Below are 22,121 nucleotides of genomic sequence, written 5' to 3' on the forward strand. Positions count from 1 at the left end.
TGTGTGAATGGGTAAATGTGGAAGTAGTGTCAAAGCGCTTTGAGTACCTTGAAGGTAGAAAAGCGCTATACAAGTACAACCCATTTATCATTTATTTATATAGTACTGTTACTGTTATGTACAGTAGTAGTACTGATAGTGTTATTATGTTGGTGCAGGAGACAGTGTTCGCCATGCTGGTGGAGATCACAGAGAGGGCCATGGCGCACTGCCGCTCCCAGGAAGTACTGATTGTTGGCGGTGTTGGTTGTAAGTCAAGTTGTAATGTTTCATGCAGAGTGCAGGCTGTAGTCACACATGGCTGATATAAATGTGTGTTGACAGGTAACCTGCGGCTACAAGAGATGATGGGGGTCATGTGCTCAGAAAGAGGCGCCAAACTTTTTGCCACAGACGAAAGGTAAAGCAGTTCATACATTTATATTTACCTGTGGAAATGAGGTTTGTAAAAAATGCCTACTTTGACCTTGTCACTTTTTGGGGGAATTTTGCCTTTCATTCACAATCCTTATTTAAGACTAGAACACATTTGTTTTTCTTGTTTTATTCATTCCAAATTGTAAATAAATGCTCGTAAAAGTCAGCTAACAGTGGAGCTAATGGGAGTCGATCTATTCCGCCTTAAACGCTCTCCAAGAAAATCATTTTATTTACACACTGTAAGTACATATGTAGTATCTAGTAACATTCATGATAACATGTTATATTTACATATTTTGATCATTTTTAGCATACAACGGAGTATTCATTTCACAGACACATCAGAACAACAAGACAAACTAATCATGGCAGACTTGAGAGACAAAAAAAAAAGACTAGTTTGGGACAAACGATGATCCAGAAACTTCTCTTTTTGAACCTGAATATAAGGAGGATGATCTTTTAGAAGCTACGTGCTAAAGACATGCAGCTTTAGTCAAACACTAAGCATCATGTAGCAGTATTGCTAAGTGCTAAACAAGATATACAAACATAATATGCTGGTCCCACTATGGACTGGACTCTCACACTATTATGTTAGATCCACTATGGACTGGACTCTACTCCTAACATCTGTTTCCATGGCAACAAGTCCATGTCACTGAACCTGTGGTGTATTAGAAGCATTAAAAAGGTGACTCCGTACCGTACAGTTTCTGCATCGACAACGGAGCCATGATCGCTCAGGCCGGCTGGGAAATGTTCCGATCTGGCCAAGTGACGGAGCTGGAGGACTCCTGGATCACGCAGAGGTACTCGGACCCGGACTTGCCGAAGGGTAGCACGTTTTTCTGAGGAGTTTCCTTCCCTACGTTGAATGCAGGTACAGAACAGATGAGGTGGAGGTGACGTGGAGGGACTGATAAGGGAACCACTTTGAAACCAATGTGGACTCCGACTCTCCTCAGGTATTTTGCAGCCTCTGCGTGACCACTTTTGTCAATCTGGACATTTGAATTATTGTTCATTCTTTAATAAAGAAGTCAATTAACGTAACAATGTCGAAAACCTTCCCCGTCGTGATCACATGAAGTATTGATACTAATTTGTGATCCAACAATGACAATTAAGAGTGTTATTGCAGCTGGAACCAGTTAGCACAGAATACCTCATAAGGCCCAAGCTGTTTGTTTACATGCTTTTTTTTTCTTCTTCTTTGCTATTTGGGCTTATTGGACCATAATTAGAATAAAAACTAACAATCATCTTTTGATATGATGTACTTAGTCCATAAGTACACATACGTGTACTTCATGTTTAGTCACATGCTAATTCTTATTTTTAATCTTTTTTTCTCTCCAAATTCCATTGTATGTTATACTCTTCTGACACCACCAGATGGCAGTATAAGTGTCCACAATTTTGGAAATAAGAGCTAAAAGTTGCTGTCCACGCATGTGGCCACTAAGCCTTTAGAGCAGTGGTTCTTAAACTTGTTGGAGGTACCGAACCCACCAGTTTCATATGCACATTCACCGAACCCTTCTTTAGTGACAAATAAAATGTTTTTGTTTCCAAATTGAAGACAAAGTTATATGTTTTTGGTAACACTTTAGTATGGGAAACATATTCTAAGTAACAAAGACTTAATTTAAAGTTATTTGGTTAGGGTTAGCTGATTAGGGTTATAATAAGGCCATGCCGTATAAGGCATTAATAAGTACTTAATAATGACTAGTTACTAATTTGCATGTTAATACCGTATTTTTCGGACTACAAGTCGCAGTTTTTTCCATAGTTTGACTTATACTCAGGAGCGACTTATGTGTGAAATTATTAATACATTAGCATAAAATATCAAATATTATTATTGATGTCATTCACGTAAGAGACTAGACGTATAAGATTTCATGGGATTTAGCGATTAGGAGTGACAGATTGTTTGGTAAACGTATAGCATGTTCTATATGTTATAGTTATTTGAATGACTCTTACCATAATATGTTACGTTAACATACCAGTTGGTTATTTATGCCTCATATAACGTACACTTATTCAACCTGTTGTTCACTATTCTTTATTTATTTTAAAGGCCTACTGAAATGCGATTTTCTTATTTAAACGGGGCTAGCAGGTCCATTCTATGTGTCATACTTGATCATTTCGCGATATTGCCATATTTTTGCTGAAAGGATTTAGTAGAGAACATCGACGATAAAGTTTGCAACTTTTGGTCGCTGATAAAAAAAGCCGGAAGTAGCAGACGAGTAGCGTGACGTCACAGGTTGTGGAGCTCCTCACATCTGCACATTGTTTACAATCATGGCCACAAGCAGCGAGAGCGATTCGGACCGAGAAAGCGACGATTTGCCCATTAATTTGAGCGAGGATGAAAGATTTGTGGATGAGGAAAGTGAGAGTGAAGGACTAGAGGGCAGTGGGAGTGATTCAGATAGGGAAGATGCTGTGAGAGGCGGGTGGGACCTGATATTCAGCTGGGAATGACTAAAACAGTAAATAAACACAAGACATATACAGGTAAAAGCCAGTAAATTAGAATATTTTGAAAAACTTGATTTATTTCAGTAATTGCATTCAAAAGGTGTAACTTGTACATTATATTTATTCATTGCACACAGACTGATGCATTCAAATGTTTATTTCATTTAATTTTGATGATTTGAAGTGGCAACAAATGAAAATCCAAAATTCCGTGTGTCACAAAATTAGAATATTACTTAAAGCTAATACAAAAAAGGGATTTTTAGAAATGTTGGCCAACTGAAAAGTATGAAAATGAAAAATATGAGCATGTACAATACTCAATACTTGGTTGGAGCTCCTTTTGCCTCAATTACTGCGTTAATGCGGCGTGGCATGGAGTCGATGAGTTTCTGGCACTGCTCAGGTGTTATGAGAGCCCAGGTTGCTCTGATAGTGGCCTTCAACTCTTCTGCGTTTTTGGGTCTGGCATTCTGCATCTTCCTTTTCACAATACCCCACAGATTTTCTATGGGGCTAAGGTCAGGGGAGTTGGCGGGCCAATTTAGAACAGAAATACCATGGTCCGTAAACCAGGCACGGGTAGATTTTGCGCTGTGTGCAGGCGCCAAGTCCTGTTGGAACTTGAAATCTCCATCTCCATAGAGCAGGTCAGCAGCAGGAAGCATGAAGTGCTCTAAAACTTGCTGGTAGACGGCTGCGTTGACCCTGGATCTCAGGAAACAGAGTGGACCGACACCAGCAGATGACATGGCACCCCAAACCATCACTGATGGTGGAAACTTTACACTAGACTTCAGGCAACGTGGATCCTGTGCCTCTCCTGTCTTCCTCCAGACTCTGGGACCTCGATTTCCAAAGGAAATGCAAAATTTGCATGGTTGGGTGATGGTTTGGGGTGCCATGTCATCTGCTGGTGTCGGTCCACTCTGTTTCCTGAGATCCAGGGTCAACGCAGCCGTTTACCAGCAAGTTTTAGAGCACTTCATGCTTCCTGCTGCTGACCTGCTCTATGGAGATGGAGATTTCAAGTTCCAACAGGACTTGGCGCCTGCACACAGCGCAAAATCTACCCGTGCCTGGTTTACGGACCATGGTATTTCTGTTCTAAATTGGCCCGCCAACTCCCCTGACCTTAGCCCCATAGAAAATCTGTGGGGTATTGTGAAAAGGAAGATGCAGAATGCCAGACCCAAAAACGCAGAAGAGTTGAAGGCCACTATCAGAGCAACCTGGGCTCTCATAACACCTGAGCAGTGCCAGAAACTCATCGACTCCATGCCACGCAGCATTAACGCAGTAATTGAGGCAAAAGGAGCTCCAACCAAGTATTGAGTATTGTACATGCTCATATTTTTCATTTTCATACTTTTCAGTTGGCCAACATTTCTAAAAATCCCTTTTTTGTATTAGCCTTAAGTAATATTCTAATTTTGTGACACACGGAATTTTGGATTTTCATTTGTTGCCACTTCAAATCATCAAAATTAAATGAAATAAACATTTGAATGCATCAGTCTGTGTGCAATGAATAAATATAATGTACAAGTTACACCTTTTGAATGCAATTACTGAAATAAATCAAGTTTTTCAAAATATTCTAATTTACTGGCTTTTACCTGTATATACTCTATTAGCCACAACACAACCAGGCTTATATTTAATATGCCACAAATTAATCCCGCATAACAAACATCTCCCCCCTCCCGTCAATACAACTCAAACACCTGCACAACACACTCAATCCCACAGCCCAAAGTACCGTTCACCTACCCAAAGTTCAGACGGCACATATATTTCCCCAAAGTTACGTACGTGACATGCACATAGCGGCACGCACGTACGGGCAAGCGATCAAATGTTTGGAAGCGTACTCACGGTACCGCGTCTGCGCATCCAACTCAAAGTCCTCCTGGTAAGAGTCTCTGTTGTCCCAGTTCTCCACAGGCCAATGGTAAAGCTTGACTGTCATCTTCCGGGAATGTAAACAATGAAACACCGGCCGTGTTTGTGTTGCTGCAGTCGGCCGCAATACACCGCTTCCCACCTACAGCTTTCTTCTTTGCTGTCTCCATTGTTCATTGAACAAATTGCAAAAGATTCACCAACACAGATGTCCAGAATACTGTGGAATTTTGCGATGAAAACAGACGACTTAATAGCTGGCCACCATGCTGTCCCAAAACAATCCGTGACGTCACGCGCTGACGTCATCATACCGAGACGTTTTCAGCAGGATATTTCGCGCGAAATTTAAAATTGCACTTTAGTAAGCTAACCCGGCCGTATTGGCATGTGTTGCAATGTTAAGATTTCATCATTGATATATAAACTATCAGACTGCGTGGTCGGTAGTCGTGGCTTTCAGTAGGCCTTTAAATTGCCTTTCAAATGTCTATACTTGGTGTTGGCTTTTATCAAATACATTTCCCCAAAAAATGCGACTTATACTCCGAAAAATACGGTAAGCAACTAATTAATGGTGAATATGTTCCCCATACTAAAGTATTACCATGTTTTTTTTACTGGTGCACAAAATGAACTGTGCATGAACATCACCTTGTTCAAAGAACAAAACCAACACAGTGCATAAACTCACAACAAATTACACACCTGCAAATCAGTCTGACCTCTGCTGTTGCCGTATCCGTAATACGCCGATAGAGCCCGACTCACCGAACCCAGGTTAAGAACCACTGCTTTAGAAATTTTAAATAAGTGGACTGAACAAGTGTGCACACACGAAATGTTCAGAACCAGGACTTATCTGGAAGGTGCAAAGAAGAATATTAGGGATATCCGATATTCTGATATTGTCCAACTCTTTAGTTACCGACACCGATATCAACCGATACCGATATATACATTCGTGGAATTAACACATTATGCCTAATTTGGACAACCAGGTATGGTGAAGAAAAGGTTCTTTTTTTTTTTAAATATTAAAATAAAATAAGAAATACATTTAAAACATTTTCTTGAATAATAAAGAAAGTAAAACAATAAAAAAAACAGTTACCGTATTTTTCGGACTATAAGTCGCAGTTTTTTTTCATAGTTTGGCCGGGCTCCAGTGCGACTTTATTACGCATTTTCGGCAGGTGCGACTTATACTCCGAAAAATACGGTACATAAACACTAGTAATGAATGAAAATGAGTAAAATTAAGTGTTAAAGGTTAGTACCATTAGTGGACCAGCAGCACGCACAATTATGTGTGCTTACTAGAGATGCGTGGTTTGCGGACACAACCGCGGGTCGGGCGGTTGAAATAAAAAAAAATTAGATTTTAAATAGATTCAGGCGGGTGGCAGTTAAACCAATTCGGAAATATATATACATAGTTAAATGTTGTTACCCACATACGAAAAACGAGCAGGCACCTGCAGCATATGCCACAACAGAAGAAGAAAGAAAAAAAGAGATGGCAACGCCGGCAGCAAACGTGGTACGCGACAAACTAAAAAAGGGAATACTAAAGACCAGGGGAAAAAAAGGCCAGAAAAGTTCAGCGTGGACTCGTTTTTATGAGGTTGTAAATCAGGATGATAGTAATGCTGGCTACGTGATTTGCAAGAGCTGCGACGCTGTTTATGTCTACGACAGTCACAAAACCGGGACATCTAACATGGTGCATCACATTTGTGCAAAACCCCGAACCTCCACAAACACCCTGAGCATGAGCAGTTTCGTCCGCCGTGATCCCAGAAGAGTGCCACAGGATGTTAAAACAAGATAGAACGCAGCTGCCTGCAGCAGTTTGAGTGGCGCGAGCGCGCTTGGAGGTGCGCTCAGCGCGGCTCCCAGATGATTGCGCACTGGTGTGCGTCTGGGCCGTGACAGCGTGGCACGCATTGAATGTCTCTGCTCCATTGGATCAGTCTCCTTTCTTTAACAGGCAAAAGCTTTATAACCTCACTAATGCATCGTCTATATTAGATATATTACAACGGGTGGGTGCGGGCGGGTGCGGTTTTGATAAAATGTTAGTTCGGGTGGATGGCGGATGGGTGACGACTTTTGTGATGCGGTTGCGGATGAAATAATTGCCTATCCGCGCATCTCTAGTGCTTACGGACTGTATCCCTTGCAGACTGTATTGATATATAATGTAGGAACCACAATATTAATAACAGAAAGAAACAACCCTTTTGTGTGAATGGGGGAGGGAGGTTTTTTGGGTTGGTGCACTAATTGTAAGTGTATCTTGTGTTTTTTTATGTTGATTTAATAAAAAATAAATAAACGATACCGATATTAAAAATAACGATACCGATGATTTCCAATATTACATTTTAAAGCCTTCATCTCTAAAGAATATTCAAGGGTCAAACACGTGTTTAAGACACCTGTAGGAGGAAAGAAAGGTCTTTATTTCCATTAAATAACAGTCACATGTCAAGTTTATTTGTTTTTATTAACCAATACTGTTCACTTACATTCCTCCTCCAGTGTAATTTTTTTAAACGTTTTTCTCAAAAAAACAAAACAAAAAGAAAAAAGAAAAAGTTGAACATGGAGCTCCCTTCTGGTTTTTGGTGAGCAACAATCACCCGGCGAGACAAATAAAAAGGGAGCGACAGCATTAAGATCTGACAGAGTTAAAGGGCAAATTCTCCTGTGCTTTTGAACGCACCCCTCTGCAAAACCCAAGACATTAACAGTAAAAGGAGCAGGGAAGAAGAAGAAGAAGAAGAAAAAAAAAAAAAGAGGGTTTCTCACATGGGGATTGGTCACAACAGATTTAGCTTTTAAGAAAGTGCTTGATTGACCACTCGCGTCGCACGGGACAGTTTAAAACAAAAAGGGGGTTGGGGACAAATTCATGTACAGCTCCTTAAAGATTTATATTGAAGAAAAAAAAAAAGAAAAAAAAAAAGACCCGCTCTACACATACTTGCTAAAATTGGAAAGGTGATGGAACAACCGTCTGATTACTTAAGGCAGACTTCTTTTTTTTATATATATATATAAGGCCATTAAAAAAACATAGAAAGATCTCAAAGGAGTTATTAGTCCAAAGTGTCTCAGTGTGGCTTTGCATGAAGACATCATCCTGAGTGAGTGTGTGTGTGTGTGTGTGTGTGTGTGTGTGTGGGGTGGGTGTGTGTGTGTGTGTGTGTGAGAAGGGAATCAAAACTATTGTCCCTCGTTATTTCTCAATGTGCATGAAGGCCTGTTATTGTGTGTGTGTGTGTGTGTGTGTGTGTGTGTGTATACGCTTTTTGGGTTGTCCTGGCTGCTAGGCTGGGTGCTCCTGGAAGTCCTTGTACCACACCACCCTTGTTGGATCTACAAGACAAGAAGAAGATATTACTCTCACATGTGGAGGTTACACACTCAACTGTAATATTGTGTTACCTCCATTGCCCGACACACAACTTTCTATAGGACTGACTTTCTGACTCATGTACTGTATCTGCCAGAGTTGTGCTATAGCATGTAAAAGACTATATACACCATGTAGCAGACTATATACACCATGTAAAAGACTATATATATACACCATGTAGCAAACTATATATACCATGTAAAAGACTATATATATACACAATGTAGCAGACTATATACATCATGTAGCAGACTATATATATACCATGTAGTAGACTATATACCGTATTTTCACCATTAGCCGCACCTAAAAACCACAAATTTACTCAAAAGCTGACAGTGCGGCTTTTAACCCGGTGCGCTTTATATACCGTATTTTCCGCACTATAAGGCGCACCTTAAAACCACACATTTTCTCAAAAGCTGACAGTGCGCCTTATAACCCGGTGCGCTTTATTACGATTCATTTTCATAAAGTTTCGATCTCGCAACTTCGGTAAACAGCCGCCATCTTTTTTCCCGGTAGAACAGGAAGCGCTTCTTCTTCTACGCAAGCAACCGCCAAGGAAAGCACCCGCCCCCATAGAACAGGAAGCGCTTCTTCTTCTACTGTAAGCAACCACCCGCCCCCGGAAGAAGAAGAAAAAACGCGCGGATATCACCGTACGTTTCATTTCCTGTTTACATCTGTAAAGACCACAAAATGGCTCCTACTAAGCGACAAGGATCCGGTTCATAAAAAGACGCAATCTCTCCATCCGCACACGGATTACTACCGTATTTCACAGCAACTGATATTCCTGTGAACCGCACTGTGGAACGGGAGCACGTACGGTGAATATTCGCACCACAGGGAATGAGAAGTCATCCTTCACTGTGGTTCTAGCTTGCCATGCTAACTTCCACCCATGGTGATATTCAAAAGGAAGACCTTGCCAAAAGAGACCTTTCCAGCCGGCGTCATCATAAAAGCTAACTCGAAGGGATGGATGGATGAAGAAAAGATGAGCGAGTGGTTAAGGGAAGTTTACGCGAAGAGGCCGGGTGGCTTTTTTCACACAGCTCCGAAGGCGAACACACCTTCACTAAGACGGGCAGACAGCGCCGGACGACATACGCCAACATTTGCCAGTGGATCGTAAATGCCTGGGCAGATATTTCGGTCACAACTGTGGTCCGAGCTTTCCGGAAGGCAGGATTCACAGAACTACTGGACAACAACATTGACACTGACTCCGATGACTTCTACGAGACGGAACCGGCCATTTTGCATCCCACGCTTGCGCAACTTTTCAATTCGGACACCGAAGACGAAGAATTCGAAGGATTTACGAATGAAGAATAACTTCAGAAGGTGAGCGCTATGTTTATTTTGTGTGTTGTGACATTAACGTTCGAGCAACATTATGTTGCTATTGCTCTACACCATTTTGAATTTTACTATGTTTGTGATTGCACATTTGCGTACATTTTGGGACAGAGTTGTTAGAACGCTGGTTTTCAATATATTATTAAAGTTTGACTGAACTATCTGACTGTTTTTTTGACATTCCCTTTAGCGCAGCGTAGGCGCGGCTTATAATCCGGGGCGGCTTATTGGTGGACAAAGTTATGAAATATGTAATTCATTGAAGGTGCGGCTAATAATCCGGTGCGCCTTATAGTGCGGAAAATACGGTATGGATAAATATTAAGATTCATTTTCATAAAGTTTCGATCTCGCAACTTAGGTAAACAGCCGCCATCTTTTTTCCCGGTAGAACAGGAAGCGCTTCTTCTTCTACGCAAGCAACCGCCAAGGTAAGCACCCGCCCCCATAGAACAGGAAGCGCTTCTTCTTCTACTGTAAGCAACCACCCGCCCCCGGAAGAAGAAGAAAAAACGCGCGGATATCACCGTACGTTTAATTTCCTGTTTACATCTGTAAAGACCACAAAATGGCTCCTACTAAGCGACAAGGATCCGGTTCATGAAAAGACGCAATCTCTCCATCCGCACACGGATTACTACCGTATTTCACAGCAACTGATATTCCTGTGAACCGCACTGTGGAACGGGAGCACGTACGGTGAATATTCGCACCACAGGGAATGAGAAGTCATCCTTCACTGTGGTTCTAGCTTGCCATGCTAACTTCCACCCATGGTGATATTCAAAAGGAAGACCTTGCCAAAAGAGACCTTTCCAGCCGGCGTCATCATAAAAGCTAACTCGAAGGGATGGATGAAGAAAAGATGAGCGAGTGGTTAAGGTAAGTTTAAGTTTACGCGAAGAGGCCGGGTGGCTTTTTTCACGCAGCTCTGTCCATGTTGATATACGTATGTTTGTGATTGCACATTTGCGTACATTTTGGGAGTGAACAGAGTTGTTAGAACGCTGGTTTTTAATATATTATTAAAGTTTGACTGACCTATCTGACTGTTTTTTTGACATTCCTTTAGCGCAGTTAGATGCGGCTTACAACACGGGGCGGCTTATTGGTGGACAAAGTTTTGAAATATGCCGTTCATTGAAGGCGCGGCTTTTAACCCAGGGCGCCTTATGGTGCGGAAAATACGGTATATCATGTAGCAGACTCTATATACCATGTAAAAGACTATATATACACAATGTAGCAGACTATATATACACCATGTAGCAGACTATATACACCATGTAAAAGACTATATATATCATGTAGCAGACTATATATACCATGTAAAAGACTATTTATATACCATGTAAAAGACTATATATATATATATACCATGTAAAAGACTATATATACACAATGTAGCAGACTATATATACACCATGTAGCAGACTATATATACACCATGTAAAAGACTATATATATATATACCATGTAGCAGACTATATATATACCATGTAAAAGACTATATATACACCATGTAAAAGACTACATATACCATGTAGCAGACTATATATACCATGTAAAAGACTATATATACACCATGTAAAAGACTACATATACCATGTAGCAGACTATATATACCATGTAGCAGACTATATATACCATGTAAAAGACTATATATACCATGTAGCAGACTATATATACTATGTAGCAGACTATATATATCATGTAGCAGACTATATATACCATGTAAAAGACTATATATATACCATGTAGCAGACTATATACATACACCATGTAGCAGACTATATATACCATGTAGCAGACTATATATACACCGTGTAGTAGACTATATAGCATGTAGCAGACTATATATACCATGTAGCAGACTATATACACCATGTAGAAGACTATATATACACACCATGTAGCAGACTATATACACCATGTGGCAGACTATATATACACCATGTAGCAGACTATATATACACCATGTGGCAGACTATATATACCATGTAGCAGACTATATATAGCATGTAGCAGACTATATATACCATAAGGCAGACTAGGGCTGGGTGATATAGTCGATATATCGTGGGTTTGTCTCTGTGCGATATATAAAATGACTATATTGTGATATTGGAGTATACGTTCTCACGCAGTTGCTTTTAGCTGCGGGGCATTAACCTGCATGTGTTTCTCACTCTTTCCTGTCTCTCCTTCTCACAGAGACTTTAAAACAAGCGCACCCTCTTACATACGTCACATACCGTATTTTTCGGACTATAAGTCTCGTTTTTTTTCATAGTTTGGCCGGGGGTGCGACTTATACTCAGGAGCGACTTATGTGTGAAATTATTAACACATTACCGCAAAATATCAAATAATATTATTGATCTCATTCACGTAAGAGACTAGACGTATAAGATTTCATGGGATTTAGCGATTAGGAGTGACAGATTGTTTGGTAAACGTATAGCATGTTCTATATGTTATAGTTATTTGAATGACTCTTACCATAATATGTTACGTTAACATACCAGTTGGTTATTTATGCCTCATATAACGTACACTTATTCACTATTCTTTATTTATTTTAAATTGCCTTTCAAATGTCTATTCTTGGTGTCGGCTTTTATCAAATACATTTCCCCCCAAAAATGCGACTTATACTCACTCCAGTGCGACTTATATTTGTTTTTTTCTCCTTCTTTATTATGCATTTTCAGCCGGTGCGACTTATACTCCGGAGCGACTTATACTCCGAAAAATACGGTACTGTCACGTGAACAACGTCACACGCTCCCAGACAGGTAGCGACATGGTAACGTTAGCTGTGATGCTAACAGCTAACGGTGTGGTTTGAGTGGTAATACGAGAGTAATAAGGTGTGAATCTGGTAACAAATGGAGGAAAAATTAATTCCCAAGAAAAACAGCACAGGGTCCATCGTCTGGCGGTGGTTTGGCTTCAAGTGGGAATATGTCTTTACATGTCAACATCTCCGTTTGGTGCCACATCAACTAAATGCCGAAGCAACTATTTCCACATCAACACCGTAGGACATATACTATTTGATATGCAGCTCATTTTTATGTGACACTTATTGAAATATCTTAGTGACATCATGCACAAAAGTGCACTAATAGCTTGTTTTAAAATGTCTGACAATCTTGCACTTTGTTTTGAAATGACATGAATGTTTGTGCCACTGTTTAATAAATACACTTTTGGTTGTGATTTCCCTCTCTGCATGAAAGTTTAAAAGTAGCATATATTAATGCAGTATGAAGAATTAATGTAGACACATAGAATCATCATACTGCTGTGATTATGTGCATCAAGTGTTCATTCAAGGCTAAGGCAAAATATCAAGATATATATCGTGTATCGCGACACGGCCTAAAAATATTGAGATATTAATAAAAGGCCGTATCGCCCAGCCCTAAATTCGGATTGTAATCCTCCAAAAATGATTAGCAGCAAAGTTGTGGCTCAGATAGTGAACACAAGCGACAACAAACTTGTCTCCCCGTCCTGAAACTCAGAGGAACAGCGAGTACCTGCAGCTGAGGCCAGCAACTCATTTTGTTCAGATGCTATGTTTTTGATATTTCATTTCAAAAACACACGTGATATTTATGTTTTAAAATGTTCGCAGAAATTTCACATGCCTAATAAATTAATAAATAAAAAAATAAAAAATTGCTTTTATATATATATATATATATATATATATATATATAAAAGCAATGTTGGCGTTAACACACTTTTTGTGTCTTTTTACGCATTGAAATCAGAAAGGACACGCAGATTTTTTTTTAATATACCAACCCTGCCTTCTCCGGGTCAAAACTCCAGTTTGCTTGTTTTTTTTTTAAATCGATTATCGCTTTCCGCCAGTGTTTTGTTTATATTTGCCAGTGTTGGGTCAAAATGTGATTGCATGCCAAAAATGTATTTCCTTGGCAGGAGAGTGCACTTCAAATAAATTTTGGCAGCAGCAAAGTGGTCGTTTGGGTAGATTTTAGCTCGGAAAAGGGTATTTCAACAAGTAATGCTGTATAATAAGATTGTATTTTTGTTATTCACATGTGAATAATGCTGTATAATAGACTGTATTTATATTATTCACATGTGAATAATGCTGTATAATAGACTGTATTTATATTATTCACATGTGAATAATGTTGTATAATAGACTATTATATTCACATTTGAATAATGCTGTATAATAGACTGTATTTAATTATTCACATGTGAATAATGCTGTATAATAGACTGTATTTATGTTATTCACATGTGAATAATGCTGTGTAATACACTATTTATATTATTCACATGTGAATGATATAAAGACAGTATTTATGTTATTCACATGTGAATAATGCTGTATAATAGACTGTATTTATATTATTCACACGTGAATAATGCTTTTATTATATTCACATTTAAATAATGCTGTAAAATAGACTGTATTTATGTTATTCACATGTGAATAATGCTGTATAATAGACTGTATTTATGTTATTCACATGTGAATAATGCTGTATAATAGACTGTATTTATATTATTCACATGTGAATAATGCTGTATAATAGACTATGTTATTCAAATGTGAATAATGCTGTATAATAGACTATTTATATTCACATGTGAATAATGCTTTTATTATATTCACATTTAAATAATGCTGTATAATAGACTGTATTTATATTTACATGTGAATAATGCTCTATAATAGACTGTATTTATATTGTTCACATGTGAATAATGCTGTATAATAGACTGTATTTATATTATTCACATGTGAATAATGCTTTTATTATATTCACATTTTAATAATGCTGTATAATAGACTGTATTTATATTATTCACATGTGAATAATGTTGTATAATAGACTATGTATATTATTCACATGTAAATAATGCTGTATAATAGACTATTATATTCACATATGAATAATGCTGTGTAATAGACTGTATTTATATTATTCACATGTGAATAATGCTCTATAATGACTGTATTTAATTATTCACATGTGAATAATGTATAATAGACTGTATTTATGTTATTCACATATGAATAATGCTGTATAATAGACTGTATTTATATTATAATAGACTGTATTTATATTATTCACATGTGAATAATGCTGTATAATAGACTGTATTTATGTTGTTCACATGTGAATAATGCTTTTATATTATTCACATTTAAATAATGCTGTATAATAGACTGTATTTATATTATTCACATGCGAATAGTGCTGTATAATAGACTGTACCGTATTTTCCGCACTATAAGGCGCACCTAAAAACCACACATTTTCTCAAAAGCTGACAGTGCGCCTTATAACCCGGTGCGCTTTATTACGATTCATTTTCATAAAGTTTCGATCTCGCAACTTCGGTAAACAGCCGCCATCTTTTTTCCCGGGAGAACAGGAAGCGCTTCTTCTTCTACGCAAGCAACCGCCAAGGAAAGCACCCGCCCCCATAGAACAGGAAGCGCTTCTTCTTCTACTGTAAGCAACCACCCGCCCCCGGAAGAAGAAGAAAAAACGCGCGGATATCACCGTACGTTTCATTTCCTGTTTACATCTGTAAAGACCACAAAATGGCTCCTACTAAGCGACAAGGATCCGGTTCATAAAAAGACGCAATCTCTCCATCCGCACACGGATTACTACCGTATTTCACAGCAACTGATATTCCTGTGAACCGCACTGTGGAACGGGAGCACGTACGGTGAATATTCGCACCACAGGGAATGAGAAGTCATCCTTCACTGTGGTTCTAGCTTGCCATGCTATTCCACCCATGGTGATATTCAAAAGGAAGACCTTGCCAAAAGAGACCTTTCCAGCCGGCGTCATCATAAAAGCTAACTCGAAGGGATGGATGGATGAAGAAAAGATGAGCGAGTGGTTAAGGGAAGTTTACGCGAAGAGGCCGGGTGGCTTTTTTCACACAGCTCCGAAGGCGAACACACCTTCACTAAGACGGGCAGACAGCGCCGGACGACATACGCCAACATTTGCCAGTGGATCGTAAATGCCTGGGCAGATATTTCGGTCACAACTGTGGTCCGAGCTTTCCGGAAGGCAGGATTCACAGAACAACAGCGACACTGACTCCGATGACTTCGACGAGACGGAACCGGCCATTTTGGATACCACGCTTGCGCAATTTTTCAATTCGGACACCGAAGACGAAGAATTCGAAGGATTTACGAATGAAGAATAACTTCAGAAGGTGAGCGCTATGTTTATTTTGTGTGTTGTGACATTAACGTTCGAGCAACATTATGTTGCTATTGCTCTACACCATTTTGAATTTTACTATGTTTGTGATTGCACATTTGCGTACATTTTGGGACAGAGTTGTTAGAACGCTGGTTTTCAATATATTATTAAAGTTTGACTGAACTATCTGACTGTTTTTTTGACATTCCCTTTAGAGCAGCGTAGGCGCGGCTTATAATCCGGGGCGGCTTATTGGTGGACAAAGTTATGAAATATGTAATTCATTGAAGGTGCGGCTAATAATCCGGTGCGCCTTATAGTGCGGAAAATACGGTATTTACCGTATGTTATTCACATGTAAAAAATACCTAAATGTTTATTGTCTATTGTGCGCAAACTGTGGTGCTGAATCTCCCCCAGGGATCAATAAAGTACTTTCTATTATATTCTTAACAGTACAGTAGGTACTTGATTTTGATATATGTAATGCCCATAAAGGTGTGCTAGTAAAATTGGCTGAGTGGTGGTCCTCATCAGCCAGAGAACTTTGATTTTGGGGCGGCAGCGGTAAAGTTTAGATTCATGAAGGAAAGAAGAAAGTGAATGAATCTTTATAACTGAATGCATTTACATATGCATAAAAATGTGTTTTCTTTTGTATAATTTTTTTTTTTACGAATTAAGTAACGTTTATGACAACATTTTTCCAAAACAATATAGAATGTGAGATATAACAGCATAATGCATACATTTATCATTTGTTGTCAAAACGTTTACAAAAAAGTGGGCCCCCAAAAAATGTATTGTGGGACCCCATTTTTATATGACTTGATTTTGAACATTCCTACAACACTGTATGGGCAATATTATATCAATAACAAATGTGTCAATATGAATGTTTTCGTCAACGGAAGCAACGGGACGTTACGATGAAAGATTGGTTGCATGGTTACCTAGCAACGCAGGAAGTGATCAGTGGGAGTGACACGCCAACAGCCAATCAGGTAACTGTATCAACTTTGCTTGTCTGGCGGTTGATTTTTTTTTGCATGGAGTGATAATAAATTGGAAAAGCAGCATGGCACTTTTATGGGAATTTTAAAAAGGGACCGTAGTCAGACCAATGTGGTCTGTAGATGATGCAAGACCGCTAATACCACACCACCTTAGAACACAGCTGTAACGTCCTGCCACTAAACTTGCAGAAAATAGTTAAAAGTTTCTGTTTACCTTTTCACACTTTGCATTATTTTTTGACACTAAGGATTTTAGCACCTTCATTATAATGTGATTTTAAAATATATTGTTCACATTGAGTGTTTTCCATGCTTGTGTTGGCATTAGGGCTGCAACAACTAATCGATTAAATCGATTATAAAAATAGTTGGCGATTAATTTAGTCATCGATTCGTTGGATCTATGCTATGCACATGCGCAGAGGCAATTATTATTATTATTTTTTTTTTAAATAAACCTTTATTTATAAACTGCAACATGTACAAACAGCTGAGAAACAATAATCAAAATAAGTATGGTGCCAGTATGCTGTTTTTTTCCAATAAAATACTGGAAAGGATAGAAATGTAGTTAGTCTCTTTTATCCGATTATTAATCGAAGTAATAATCGACAGATTCATCGATTATCAAATTAATCGTTAGTTGCAGCTCTAGTTGGCATTCCTTTCTGCCTTGACAGCTGAGAGATTACATTTCAAATAAAAATGTTGACATTTGATGTTTTTCACCTGCCCCTTATTTTTGATTGCCATAAAAAAATATCAAAATTATCGACATCAACCGGTATAAAACACTGATATCCTGATGCAGTTTTCAGCTCTGGTGTTTAGTCAAACTACCGTATTTTTCGGAGTATAAGTCGCACCGGCCGAAAATGCATACCGGTAATAAAGAAGGAAAAAAACATATATAAGTCGCACTGGAGTATAAGTCGCATTTTTGGGGAAATGTATTTGATAAAAGCCAAGAATAGACATTTGAAAGGCAATTTAAAATAAATAAATAGTGAACAACAGGCTGAATAAGTGTACGTTATATGAGGCATGAATAACCAACTGGTATGTTAACGTAACATATTTTGGTAAGAGTCATTCAAATAACTATAACATATAGAACATGCTATACGTTTACCAAACAATCGGTCACTCCTGATCGCTAAATCCCATGAAATCTTATACGTCTAGTCCAGGGTCGGCAACCCGCGGCTCTTTAGCGCCGCCCTAGTGGTTCTCTGGAGCTTTTTCAAATGTATGAAAAATGGAAAAAGAGGGAAACAAATTTTTTTTTTGTTTTAATATGGTTTCTGTCGGAGGACAAACATGACACAAACCTACCTAATCATTATAAAGCACACTGTTTATATTAAACATGCTTCACTGATTCGAGTATTTGGCGAGTGCCGTTTTGTCCTACTAATTTTGGCGGTCCTTGAACTCACCATAGTTTGTTTACATGTATAACTTTCTCCGACGTGTTTTATGCCACTTCTTTTTCTGTCTCATTTTGTCCACCAAACTTTTAACGTTGTGCATGAATGCACAAAGGTGAGTTTTGTTGATGTTATTGACTTGTGTGGAGTGCTAATCAGACATATTTGGTCACTGCATGACTGCAAGCTAATCGATGCTAACATGCTATTTAGGCTAGCTATATGTACATATTACATCATTATGCCTCATCTGTAGGTATATTTGAGGTCATTTAGTTTCCTTTAAGTCCTCTTAATTCAATTTATATCTCATGACACACTATCTGTATGTAATATGGCTTTTAATTCGTTGCGGCTCCAGACAGATTTGTTTTTGTATTTTTGGTCCAATATGGCTATTTCAACATTTTAGGTTGCCGACCCCTGGTCTAGTCTCTTACGTGAATGAGCTAAATAATATTATTTGATATTTTAACGGTATTGTGTTAATAATTACACACATAAGTCGCTCCTGAGTAGGGATGTCCGATAATGGCTTTTCGCCGATATCCGATATTGTCCAACTCTTTAATTACTGATACCGATATCAACCGATACGGATATATACAGTCGTGGAATTAACACATTATTATGCCTAATTTGGACAACCAGGTATGGTGAAGATAAGGTCCTTTTTAAAAAATAAAATAAGATAAATAAATAAAAAACATTTTCTTGAATAAAAAAGAAAGTAAAACAATATAAAAACAGTTACATAGAAACTAGTAATGAATGAAAATTAGTAAAATTAAGTGTTAAAGGTTAGTACTATTAGTGGACCATCAGCACGCACAATCATGTGTGCTTACGGACTGTATCCCTTGCAGACTGTATTGATATATATTGATATATAATGTAGGAACCAGAATATTAATAACAGAAAGAAACAACCCTTTTGTGTGAATGAGGAGGGAGGTTTTTTGGGTTGGTGCACTAATTGTAAGTGTATCTTGTGTTTTTATGTTGATTTAATTAAAAAAACAACAAAAAAACGATAGCGATAATAAAAAAACGATAGCGATGATTTCCGATATGACATTTTACAGCATTTTTCGGCTGATTAGTGATGGGTCCGGCAACACCGATGCATTGGCGCATGCGTCGAGCTCATAGAGCGAAAACCTGTGTCGGTGCGCGTACCGCTTTTAGAAAGTCACGTGACCGATACGCGAACTGTGTCGCACTGACGCCTCCTCTGTGCCCTGTGAGCGGGTCTTTTCTACAGCCGGAGAAATAATCACTAAGAAGAGACGACTGAAGTGTTGATAACAACCAAACTTAACCCCCCCCCCTCTATATCCCACACCCCGTATTGTAAATAATGTAAATAATTCAATGTATATACTCTGATGATTAACTTGTGTGATGACTGTATTATGATGTTAGTATATATCTGTATCATGAATCAATTTAAGTGGACCCCGACTTAAACAAGTGGAAAAACTTATTGGGGTGTTACCATTTAGTGGTCAATTGTACGGAATATGTACTTCACTGTGCAACCTACTAATAAAAGTCTCAATCAATCAAAGAAAAAGTCTAAAATTTAATACGTTGGGAAAACGGTTTTTTTAAATAAAAATGTGTAAAAAATTAATTTAAAAAAATCCCAGTCCACAAGCATCCTCATTCACAACACATTCTCTTAGATTTCCATGTTATTATACATGTTCACATTTTTTTTATTGACTATCTAAAAAAGATAAAAATATATTTTTATTTAAATGAAGATATGAAATAATCCTAAATGAAATACAATGACTTGGTTTATATTATTGTATATACTAGGTCCTAAAATCAGTGTCAGTTGAGTCGGTCCATAGGTTGCTTGTAGGGATTTTTAATGTCCAGCAGATGTCAGTACTTAGTGACACAGTATCGACACAGTATCAGTACAGTTTTGCAATGTGTCGAAACGCTTCATGACGCCTCATCAACCCATCACTACGGCTGATAATATCGGCAGGCCGATGTTATCGGACATCTCTACTCCTGAGTATAAGTCGCACCCCCTTATAGTCCGAAAAATACGGCACAAACACCACTGACTTATTCAATACTGTAAACGTGGATGTTGAATGAGCTCAGTTTGAAACTGACATACCTTTTTTTTGTTTGTTGCAGATTGCGTTCCATTCTGCAGATAAGAAAATAATGGAAGGGTTACGTTAGTTTTTGAAGTAAGTGACAGAAATCTTCCCCGGCAAGAAGACGTACCTCTATTGTGAAAGTTCAAAGCCTCCATGAGGTGGCGACAACTAAGCAGCAGCTCCCCGTTGTTCACGTCGGGATGTGAAGGCGGGGCGGCGGAGGTAGCGAAGGGACTGGGGGTTTCTTCGGGAGTGGGCACTGCGACGAGTGCGTCTAACGGCGCCGCTACTGACGCCGGCGTGTGTGGGGGGGAGTCGGCGGCGGGATGGTTGGAGCCCTCTGGCGCGGGCCTGGTCTCGCTGATGAAGCTGAGACCCCATTGGTTCTGTAGCAGAACGCCGATGGCGGGGCGGTCCTCCTCCAGAATGCCGCCGGCGGTTTTGGCCTTAACCTTGGAGGCGTAGCTGACGGCCGGCTGCAGCTTGGCGGGGCTGTCCTGCACCGGGAAGGCGGGCGGGGGCTTGAGCAGTGACAGACTGTCCTCCACCCACCTCTCTTTCTGCGGCGCCTTGGGGGGCCGGCTCAGCCCCTTCTGGATCTCCCGGCGAAGACCGCGGCCCTTGTGCGGCTGGCCCTTGCGCTCCTTTTCCCGGCGGAAACTGAAGGTGTGCGCGTGGTTGGCGTCGGGCAAGAGCTGCCGCGTCTGTTGGTCCCCTCCGGCGATGCAGCCGCCGCCGCCGCCACCACAGTTACCAGAGCCGGGGGACAGGCGTCGGTTTCGAATGTGCGGCTCCGAGTTGGTGGTTGAAACGAGGACTGCCGGGTCGCACAGGGAATCGGACTCACACACGGTGTTGCTAGCTTCCCATGTACCTGCGAGACCATGCAACAACATGTTCAGTTCTTGTTAACACCACACCATTGTAAATAACATGTTCAAAACACACAGGTAAAAAAAAACAAAAAACGCGTGACGTCATCTATTAGTGCTTTGCTGAGTGACGTCATAGAGAAATCAAGTTCCTGCTCGGAAACCGATCAATACACGCATATCTCAGGCCCTTTAAGCACACATTAACGAGAAACTACCCCGTAAATAAACATTTTAAGTCGTTTAACGGGGTTTTTGCTCCGCGTTGCTAAAAGCTAGGCGCCCATGTTAGCCAACTTTTATTCGCAGCGTCATGACATTATAAATAAATGGCCCGTCATGACGTCATATACACATGTATTTATAACCCGCTGCTGTCAATGGCGGGTTAGCCGATAAGAGTATCGACAGACAGTATCGACGCGATGGCGTTAGCACGTTAGCCAAAGTTTCGTAACAGCCCATTCAAAGCTAGCCGCGTTAGCAACGTCGGCGAAGACGCGAAGAACTTCTCAAGTCGGTCAATTCCGGACAAGACGTCGAGGAGTGGAACCGACGTACCCGTCTTGATATGCATGTCTTTTCGCTGAAAGTGTCGTGGAGTCCGCGCCGTTAAGTCAACTTTGTTCTTGTTTACAGCGTTCGGAGGACGTCGGCTTTTGCTGGCTTGAGTCTCGCGTTCCACCACCAGGAAACCACACCGCAATGTGGGCGGGACAGGAAGTGGCCCCGCAGATAAATCGTCCGGCGGGAAACTTGGACGGGGGGGGGGGGAGAGAGCGGAAGTGTGCCGACGTACCGCGTGGTCATCGTCAATGC

At 39.7% G+C, this 22,121-nt stretch overlaps 2 protein-coding genes across 3 annotated transcripts in view; one reads left to right on the forward strand and one right to left on the reverse strand.

Moving 5' to 3' along the window:
* The window catches only part of osgep (O-sialoglycoprotein endopeptidase), a 37,297-nt gene extending 35,826 nt beyond the window's left edge, over positions 1 to 1,471 (forward strand). The window contains exons 9-12 of the mRNA XM_061959105.2: positions 159 to 249; positions 325 to 400; positions 1,134 to 1,232; positions 1,304 to 1,471. Coding sequence (XP_061815089.2) covers positions 159 to 249; positions 325 to 400; positions 1,134 to 1,232; positions 1,304 to 1,343 — 306 coding nt within the window. The 3' untranslated portion in view covers positions 1,344 to 1,471. The remainder of the gene's footprint in view (positions 1 to 158; positions 250 to 324; positions 401 to 1,133; positions 1,233 to 1,303) is intronic.
* Positions 1,472 to 7,778: 6,307 nt separating this feature from the next.
* LOC133606875 (uncharacterized) lies at positions 7,779 to 22,042 on the reverse strand. 2 transcript variants are annotated; one of them, XR_012050420.1, is made up of 5 exons: positions 21,864 to 22,042; positions 20,558 to 21,304; positions 20,445 to 20,477; positions 8,026 to 8,214; positions 7,779 to 7,994 (listed from the first exon to the last, which is right to left on the reverse strand). XR_012050420.1 is itself a non-coding variant. In XM_061961267.2 (4 exons), the coding sequence occupies exons 1-4, from the start codon at positions 21,877 to 21,879 to the stop codon at positions 8,165 to 8,167; spliced, it is 846 nt and encodes a 281-aa protein (XP_061817251.1). In that variant the 5' UTR covers positions 21,880 to 22,042; the 3' UTR covers positions 7,779 to 8,164. The 2 variants fall into 2 exon arrangements, 1 of the variants encoding a protein (XP_061817251.1); XM_061961267.2 differs by having other exon boundaries at positions 7,779 to 8,214.
* Positions 22,043 to 22,121: the final 79 nt, after the last annotated feature.

This window comes from Nerophis lumbriciformis, linkage group LG05 (genome assembly GCF_033978685.3).
Source record: "Nerophis lumbriciformis linkage group LG05, RoL_Nlum_v2.1, whole genome shotgun sequence".
Lineage (NCBI taxonomy): Eukaryota > Metazoa > Chordata > Actinopteri > Syngnathiformes > Syngnathidae > Nerophis > Nerophis lumbriciformis.

Bases quoted from the DNA above. Each gene is read 5' to 3' on its own strand.
- LOC133606875 (XM_061961267.2), bottom strand. The intron at 20,478-20,557 runs GTACGTCTTCTT...TCTTATCTGCAG, and splicing joins TTTGAACTTTCACAATAGAG to AATGGAACGCAATCTGCAAC. The intron at 8,215-20,444 runs GTATGTCAGTTT...CTTGTCTTGTAG, and splicing joins CTGCAACAAACAAAAAAAAG to ATCCAACAAGGGTGGTGTGG.